This window comes from Nicotiana sylvestris, chromosome 9 (genome assembly GCF_000393655.2).
Source record: "Nicotiana sylvestris chromosome 9, ASM39365v2, whole genome shotgun sequence".
NCBI lineage: Eukaryota > Viridiplantae > Streptophyta > Magnoliopsida > Solanales > Solanaceae > Nicotiana > Nicotiana sylvestris.
The window spans coordinates 94,599,140-94,608,920 of NC_091065.1; the positions used below are offsets into that span (position 1 = coordinate 94,599,140).

The following is a 9,781-nucleotide window of genomic DNA, read 5'->3' on the forward strand; positions in this document are numbered from 1 at the left end:
GAGTGACAAAGTAGCTTGTGGTGAGAGCATCACAAGTTAGTAAAAGTCTTTGTAACTAGGGATTCACAAAGTGGCTTGTGGTAAGAGTACCAAGTTAGTTGAGTAAATTCTTTATAACGGACTCATTACAAAGTGGCTTGTAATAGGTTTTTACAAGTTAGTGAAGTTTAAAGCCTACAGGTGTAGGTCGTGGTTTTTTGATCCCCTTGTGTGGGATTTTCCACTTAAAAATCCTCTGCCTTATTTACTTGCAGTTTTATTAGCATTCTCAGCGGAATCTCGTAGAGGACGAGGTACTCTACTATTTGGTGGACTCACACAAACTAACAATTGGTATCAGAGCAGGTTCCTCCTATAAGGCTAACACCTAGGAAGGATCCTCATGGCTGCTCCACTAAATTTTGAAGAAGGTCAATCTACATACTGACCACCCAGGTTCAATGGACAATAGTATGGGTGGTAGAAAACAAGAATGCATGATTTTATCATGGCTAAGGATTTTGAGTTATGGGATATCATATACAATGGTCCTTATGTTCCAACCAAGGTACTGGACGAACTTCCATTTTCAATGGCAAAAACCAGCAAAGAATACACTGAAGCAGACAAGAAAGCTGTGGAGAAGAATTTTCGTGCCAAGAAAATTCTAGTATGTGGAATAGGACCTGAAGAGTATAATAGAATCTCCACCTGCGACACTGCCAAGGAGATATGGGAAGCTTTGCAAAAAGCTCATGAGGGAACCATACAAGTAAAACAGTCTAAGATTGATATGCTCACTACCGAGTATGAACTCTTCAAAATGAGGGACGATGAATCCATTCAAGATATGCACACATGATTTACTTCCATCATAAATGAGTTACACTCACTTGGTGAAACTATTCCTAGAAACAAGCTAGTGAGGAAAATTCTCAGCATTCTTCCTAGCCCTTGGGAAAGCAAAGTGAATGCTATTACTAAATCAAAGGACTTCAGGAGATGACCATAAAAGAGCTGATAGGAAATTTGAAGACCTACGAGTTTAAGAGGAAGATAGATAGTGAAAGAAGAGAACCAAAGAAGGAAAACAACCTAGTACTTAAAGTTGATAACAATGATTCAAGTGAGGAAGAAAGTAACATGGCTTACTTAACCAAAAGGTTTTAGAAGATGGTCAGAAGAAATGGAGAAATGCTAAAAAGTGTAACAGATCAAAGAACTATGACCTTTGTTACAAGTGTGGAAAGCCTGGACACTTCATGAAAGACTTTCCTCTCTTAAAGTAAGAATTCTCCAAGAACTACCATGAAAAAATAGCTAAGACGAACCAGATGCCTTTCAAGGACTTTAAGAGAAAAAGAATTAGCTGACAATATCATGAGATAGGCTCTTGCAGCATGGGGGATTCCTCTAGTGAGTCTGAAGATGAACCTAATACTGGTGATAGTTCCAGGATGGCAGTTGAAGGCGAGGAGATTGAATATGACTCAACTTTTGCTTTGATGGCTCAATCAGATGATGATGAAGATGATGGCAACAAAGAGGTAAACTTCAAGGATGTTCAGAGAAATCTGAAGTCCTATTCTCCAAAAAACTCATGTCTTTAGCTAATGTATTAATTAATGCCTTTCATAGTCTTGTGGAGGATAGGGATTTTTTGACCTTAGAATTAGGAGAATCTGAACAAACTAGAGACAACTTAGTGGCTGTAGTTGTTGACCACAAGAAACCCACTGAAATCTTCAGAAAAGAAAAAGATGATCTTTTGGTAGAAATTACATACCTAAGGGAAACAATAGTGAAACCATGGACTAAGTCAAAACCTGAAAATTCTGGAAAGGGAAAGGAGATAGTCAGTGAGGAACACATTAGGCTTGAAAATGAGGTGAAAGCTTTGAGAGCTAGGATGTGTGCTGAAATTGAGAAAAACGAGCAACTCGAAACTGATTTGGAAAGAATAAAGAATGATCTTGAAAAGTCCCTAAAGTGGACCTGGTCCTCAGAAGATACCACTCCCATGCATACTAATGATTGTGAAAATAGGCAGGGAATAGGGTTCCAAAGGGAGAAAACTCCTCACAACCCTCATAGCAAGTATGTCACTATCTCTGATAACTGGCCTAGTACCCAATGTGGGAACAACGAGCACTTCAAAAAGGATTTCTAGGCCAGGAATCAATCTATTTAGAAAAACAAAGTGTTTGCTGAAAAGGTGACTACAAAAGAGGGACAAGGTTCCACTCACAAAAAATGCACATTACCTGCATGGACTAAGAGAACTCTTATTCATCCTCTTACCTACTACAAGGGACCCAAACTTGCTTGGGTTCCTAAAACTAACTCTTAATTTCTTGTGCAGGGAACAGTAAAAGGAAGCGGTCAATAATGGTTCATGGACAGTGGGTGTTCAAAGCATATGACTGGGAACACCATGGAATTTCTTTCACTAAAAGCCCCGCAAGGAGGGAGTGTATCCTTTGGAAATGGAAAAAGGGGTACATTCTTGGAGTTGGAAAAGTCGGGAAGTCACTCACTCATTCTATTGAAAATGTGTACTATGTCAATGGCCTTAAGTACAATCTCTTGAGTGTCTCTCAAATCTGTGATAAAGAAAATAAGGTGGAATTCTTGTCCAAAATATGTACAGTCACTGATCTTGTGACTGGGAAGTAGTACTTATGGCCAAAAGATACAAGAACATCTATGTTGCTGATTTTGAGTCCTTACAGAGTGGTGATCTGAGTTGTCTGAAAGTTGTTGATGATGAAGTTGAACTATGGCACAAAAGAATGGGCCACGCAAGTTTCTCTCTTCTGAAAAAACTAATTCAGAAGGACCTGGACCATGGTCTGCCTATGTCAAAATTCAAGATGCAAAAGGTCTGTGATACCTATGCTAGAGGAAAACATGTGAAGTCCTCTTTAAAGTCTAAAAGAGAGGTGAGCACCTGAAAGCCACTAGAGCTTCTGCATATGATCTATGTGGACCTATGAGAGTGCAAAGTGGAGGAGGAAAAAGATATATTTTTATGATAGTGGATGACTACTACAGATTCACATGGACTCTGTTTCTCATAACAAAAGATGAAACTGTTGAGGTGTTTGTGGCTTTTGTGAAGAAAATCCAGGTGAAGATGGAGTCTAGAGTCGCATGAATTAGATCAGATCATGGGACAGAATTTGACACTGTCAAATTTAATGAATTCTGCAATGAAAATGGCATCACTCACAACTTCTCAGCTCCCAGAACTCCCCAGCAAAATGGAGTGGTAAAAAGGAAGAACAGAACTCTAGAAGAGGTGGCACGAACAATGCTGATTGACAGTGGAATTGTAAAGAATTTTGGGCCGAAGCTGTCAACACTGCCTGCTACTTGGTGAACAAGTGCATGATCAAATCTCTTCTGAATAAAACCCCCTATGAATTATTGAATGGAAGGAAACCCAAGCTGACTTACCTAAGAACATTTGGGTGCAAATGTTATGTTCTCAACAATGGAAAGGATCATCTTGGTAAATTCGATGCCAAGAGTGATGAAGGAATATTTTTGGGCTACTCTTCCCAAAGCAAGGCTTACAAGATATATAATAAGCGGACTCAATGTGTGGAGGAAAGTGTCCATGTTTTTTATGATTTTTATCCATCCTGTGAGAAGAGTGTTGAGGAAGATCAAGATGGAGAACCCTTACAAGTACATGGTAAAGTCATTAACATGACAAACGGAAAGGTAGATATGATGAGTCAAGTAAAGGAGCTAAATGAAGACAATACAGCTTCATCTTCAAAAGAACCAAGCATTTCAATTTCATCCACTGAAGCTGAAGAAAGAGTGGTTGATGCATTTCAGGGAACTCCACTAGGACCTGAGAGAAGAACAAAGGAAAACCAGCCAAACACATCCTCTTCCTCTCAAAATGAACCTCAGACGTCTAACTAGAAACACCAAAGCTCTCATCTGATGGAAAATATTATTACTCCTCTAGATTCTGGAGTACAAACGAGGTCAAGAGCCAGAAATTCACTTGCCTTCTCAGCTTTTCTCTCCCAGATAGAACCTAAGAATATCAAGGAAGCCTTGAAAGATGTAGATTGGATTACAGCCATACAAGACGAGCTACATCAGTTTGAGAGAAACAATGTGTGGCACCTGGTACCTAGACCCTCAGATCGAACCATTATAGGAACCGGGTGGGTATTTAGAAACAAGCTCGATGAATATGGAATTACCACAAGAAACAAGGTCAGGCTTATGGTTCAAGGCTACAATCAGGAGGAAGGGATTGACTATGATGAAACATTTGCTCCAGTGGCTCGCATGGAAGCTATTAGAATCTAATCGTTTTTGCATCTCATATGGAATTCACCTTGTTCCAAATGGATGTCAAGAGTGCATTTTTAATGGACTTCTTAAGGAAGAAGTCTATGTGAAGAAACATCTAGGGTTTGAATGTAATGAGCACCCTGAATATGTTTTTAAACTAGACAAAGCTTTATACGGACTGACGCAGGCTCCTCGAGCTTGGTATGAAAGGCTGTCAAAGTTCCTCTTGGAAAATGGCTTTAAAATAGGGAAAATTGACAACACTCTTTTCTTAAAGAAACGAGGAAGGAACCTGCTCATTATTCAGGTCTATGTTGATGATATCATTTTTGGAGCAACAGCTGATTCTCTATGTGAAGAATTTGCAAAACTCACAGGAAGTGAATTTGAAATGAGCATGATGGGGGAACTGAACTTCTTCTTGGTTCTTCAAGTAAAATAATCCCCAAAGGGTATTTCCATTTGTCAGCAAAAATACATCAGAGAGCTCTTGAAGAGGTTTTACATGGAAGCATCAAAGGTGATAGACACTCCCATTGCTACTGCCACTCGACTAGACATGGATGAAACTGGATCTCCTATGAATCAAACCATGTATAAAGGCATTATTGGGTCTCTCCTCTATCTTACTACCATCAGACCTGATATTGTTTTTAGTGTGGGGCTGTGTGCAAGGTTTCAATCAAATCCCAAGGAATCTCACTTGAAGACTGCCAAAAGAATACTAAGATATCTCAAAGGAACACAAGACCTAGTGCTGTATTATCCCTCAGGTGACAGTTTTAATCTCATTAGTTATGCTGATGCATATTATGCAGGTTATCTTGTGGATAGGAAAAGCGCTTATGGAATGTCTCACTTCTTAGGTTCATGTCTCATCTCTTGGGGCACAAGGAAGCAAAATTCAGTGGCTCTTTCAACAGCTAAAGCTGAATATGTAGCTGCAGCATCCTGCTGTGCTCAACTTTTATGGATGAAGCAACAACTGGAGGACTTTGGGGGTACTCACTGAGAGTGTTCCCCTTTTGTGTGACAATACCAGTGCACTCAACATAGCTAAGAATCCAGTTCAACACAAAAGGACAAAACATATTGATGTTAGGCATCACTTTCTGAGGGACAATGTGGAGAAAGGACTGATATGTATGAAGTTCTGCAGCATAGAAGATCAAATTGTAGACATTTTCACCAAGGCACTAAGAGCTTGAAAGAAACCAAGTGAAGTTGGGACTTTTAAAGCCCAATTGAGAACCTGATTCCTCTTTATCTGGCTATGAAAATCACCTTCAAGAAATAACTAGCTAAAAGTGTTTTCTAGCCATGTCTAACTCACTTTAATACCGTTGCAGGTAAACACGTATGATGGGTATAGAAGATGTAGATGCAGTGCATGAATGATAAAAGAGGATTGATTCTTTCAAATAAAAGGTCAAGAACCTAGTTCTTGTACCAAAGGTTAGTAGTTCTGTGAATCCTTTAATACACGTCTTAAAAAGGGAACAAAATACAACTGCCATGTCATTCAACTTTTTAGATCCTACTGTCACGTCTCTTCACTTCAAATCATTCCATCACCCTCTAAAACATTGCATTTCTCCACGCCCAACCGTCATTTCAGAACCGGTGCCTATTCCTCTCTTTTCATAATTATCCTCTCCTCATAAAAACCCTTTTTATGATTCTCCCTAACTATAAGTCCTCCATTAGAATTTCACAAAAGCATCTTCACACCACTTTTTCAATAGCTGAGAAAAACTCCGACCTCCCTGCCTCAGTCGTACCTACTACTGATAAACCTATGGAGACTTCCGCTCCTACTAAGCCTTCCTTACCCTCTCTTACTCTTCCTGCTGAAGTCACACCTCTCCCATTTTCCTCGTCTCTCTCTATTTCAAAAATCCCTAAAATTGTTGATATGTTCTCTCCTTCTTCTGAGGCTCCCAGCAGTCAAAGACCAAATTGAGAACAGGGTCAAAACCCTGAGGTCACATAGAGTTCTTCCATCATTGCTACCAATTCCATGGTGGCAGTAGTACTATTTGAAGAAGAGAAAAATGTTGTAATCGTCATTGTGGTGTCTGCTGATGATGTACTACACGAGATCATCTCTTAGAAAGAAGAGGTACAATGTGTGGGGGACGAAGGGGCCATTGTAACTGTTGAAGGGGATGCACTAGCAGATACTGCTAGGCCTTCACATAAGGAACTTGATCCCTCTGTGGAGGACTGAGGTCAAGGCTCTCATTCCCTGGACATTCTGTTCCTGCATTCGCTGTACCCTTGAAAACACAAGCACTTGAAATGAGATCCAGTGATGTGGAGGACCTAGATAATATGGCTCTTGATGTGTTCATAGTTAAGCAAAGGGTTGTGTCCACTCTTGAGTCTGAAACCAAACGACCTACTACCAGGCTTCAAGCTAACATAGCCTACAATTCTGCCCTACAAAATAGCAAGAAAAGTAGTAAGAAGAAAAGGAGAAAGTTGGTGAAAGAAAATATACCTGTAAGTGAGAGGCGATCCCTCTAGTAGAGGTGGAAGAGGAAACCCCAGATGAACCCGGTTCACTGGTTAGACGATCTTCGAAAAAGAAGAAGCCTGATTCAATAGAGAAGTGGTCAACCTCTAGATCCAAGTTGAAGGAGGTGGTGAGTGAGTTCTCGACGTCTGATGAGGATGTATTAGTCAAATCCAAGGGAAAAGGAAAATTAAGTGGTGAGAAGTTCGACAAACGCAAGTTTGAAATTTTTGAAGAACCTGGTTCTGTGAAGAGAATGAGAAGTGAAGTCAACCTTGGCTCTGAATGCCTGAGGCATCAAAAAGTTCTGCTGGGTCGTACGTTTGACCCAACAATCTCTGAGATCGCTGGTATGTGCCAAATTCTAGAAATGGTCGAGTTTCAACGCTGGACACATCTATTCCAAATAGATGCACCTAAGGTATATGAGTATAAGGTACAAAGCTTCTTTGCTAGCCTCTTTCCTATTGAGACTGACCACATTTGTGCTTTGGCCAATGGAGTGGACATCGTGGTTGATGTAAAGTTGCTTGGAGAGATTCTTAAAGTTCCTACAGCTGGTGTGTCCACTGTAAAGGATGTGTGTCAGTTCAACTTCAGAAATACCATGGTCAAAGACAATGAAAACCAGAAGGGGGACCAGATCCATAAGAAAACGCTACTCCCTATCTACCAGCTATTGTTCGAATTGGTTAACAAAGTTCTTTTGCCTCGAGGTGAGAGGAGGTCAGTGACTTCTAAGTCTGACCTGTTCCTGATGGAGCAACCAGACATTTTTACTCCTGTGAGTCTGCCTGCTATTATGATCGAACACATGAAAAAGGTTACCACCTTCAAATATGGTAATCATGGCCTTCCTTACGGGTTCCTGCTTACTTGAGTGTTTCAATTCATTGAAGTACCACTCGGGACAGGCAAGGTGGGGACTAGGAAGTAGACTTTCTCACAGACAACTTTGGAAGAATGTGAGTGCATAGAAAAGAATGGGGGGTGTAAGAAGTACATCAACCGTCTCACAACTTATTAATGCTCAGAACAGTGCAGCGGAAGAAGTTCGTCGGTTGAAGGCCAGGAATGCTATCCTGGAAGGTCAGCAAGCCCAAGTAGAGAACCTGAAAGCAGAACTGCTCAATGAGCAAAAGTCGGGAAATGCCCGAATAGACCTTGTTTTCCAAACACTTGCTGCAACTTCCAAGCCCTTTACTCCTAGTGCCCCTTAAGTACCCCTTCAGTGACCAGTTTCTAGAAATGTTTTGTTTTTTCTGTTGTTTTGGCAGATGTTTTTTTTTCTTTTTTATGTGGTTGGGATGAAACACTACTTCTCCCGTTTTAACAGTCCCATGTTGCCTTTTTCTTGTTTAAGCAAAGGCATATTAAAATTTATTTAATATCAATTCTATCATCTTTTATTATATCAGTGCTCTACTTCTGTGTTTCTATAATCTATCATGTTTGTGTGCACATATGTGGCATGAGTTAGCTTAGCTGGACTTCTTTGTTTTGTTCTTCTGTTTATGTTTTTAATGATGCAATAAAGGGGAAATGTATAATAGTATCGACTTAGGGGGAACACGTGTACGAAAGGGCATAGAGTCAAGGGGAACCTGTGTTCTCCTGTTACTTAATCTGGTTTGTACTACTCTAAATCCACTCTATAAATGTTAAGTTTGTCATCATCAAAAAGGGGGAAATTGATAGGTTTTAAACGTTCTTGCCTTATGTTTTGATGCTCTACCAAACTTATTGTTAAGAACCAGATAAGGAACCTGACCTATTTGGACTATACTGCAAGCTTAACGGATTCCAGCTAAAGGTGAACTGCTACAGCTTCAGGAGCTGGAAACCCAAACATGGACCTGATACCCTAGTGGTTTCTTCATAGCAGTACAAAGTCAATTGGACACCGCTGGAAACGATGTGACTACATGCACTGTTTCTGCCGCACTGCATTGTTTCCAGCGCCCATTCACTCTCTGACCAACTAAAATGCTCACCTCATTTCAAGTGATGTGATCAAGGTGTACCAACAATGAGTTTATACAAAAACATCACTTGCATGTTTCAATTTCTCATTCAATCCTTTTGCAAAAACAGAGAAATCAATCCTCACAAGCTTGAAGAACAAAGTTGAACACAACAACGGACCAGTTCCTAAAGTTAGCTTGTTGTTGTCCTAGTTGAGTTGTAACTTTGCGATTGTACTTATTGTATCTCCTAAATTGCTTAGCTAGAAGCATTGATTAGGAATCCTCTTGTAAATTCGTAAACTCCTTAAGTTTATGTTGTGACTAGGTTTAGTCATAAGCAAAAGCCTTTGTAACTGTAGAGTGACAAAGTGGCTTGTGGTGAGAGCATCACAAGTTAGTAAAAGTCTTTGTAACTAGGGAGTCACAAAGTGGCTTATGGTAAGAGTACCACAATTTAGTTGAGTAAATTCTTTGTAATATAGTCATTACAAAGTGACTTGTAATAGGTTTTTATAAGTTAGTAAAGTTGAAAGCCTACAGGTGTAGGTCGTCGTTTTTTTATCCCATTGTGTGGGATTTTTCCATGTAAAAATCCTCTGCCTTATATACTTACAGTTTTATTAGCATTCTCAGCAGAATCTCGTAGAGGACTAGGTACTCTACTGTTTGGTGGACTCATACAAACTAACAATGTCTGTTTTTCAATCGTGTCGCCACTTCTTCCCGCAGATGTAGACAATTCTCAGTTTGGTGGCATTCGTCCCGTGATACTCGCACCATAAATTGGGATCCCTCTAGCTGGAATCGCACCTTATTGGCTTCGGGAACCATTATTTTTTGATGTTCCTCATAGCTGATACCAACTCTACTATGTTGACATTAAAGTTGTATTCTGATAGCGTAGGGTAGGAAGGATCTTGTGTACCTGATTTTTTTTGTCCTGCAATGGTCTATTATTCCGATCGCAATCAGTCCTTCTATCGGTAACGAACCT

At 40.0% G+C, this 9,781-nt stretch overlaps 1 protein-coding gene across 1 annotated transcript; it reads left to right on the plus strand.

Moving 5' to 3' along the window:
• The first annotated feature begins 487 nt into the window (after positions 1–487).
• LOC138877936 (uncharacterized) lies at positions 488–841 on the plus strand. The gene has a single exon (XM_070157581.1). It carries the CDS (start codon positions 488–490, stop codon positions 839–841), a length of 354 nt encoding a protein of 117 aa, XP_070013682.1.
• The last annotated feature ends 8,940 nt before the right edge of the window (positions 842–9,781 follow it).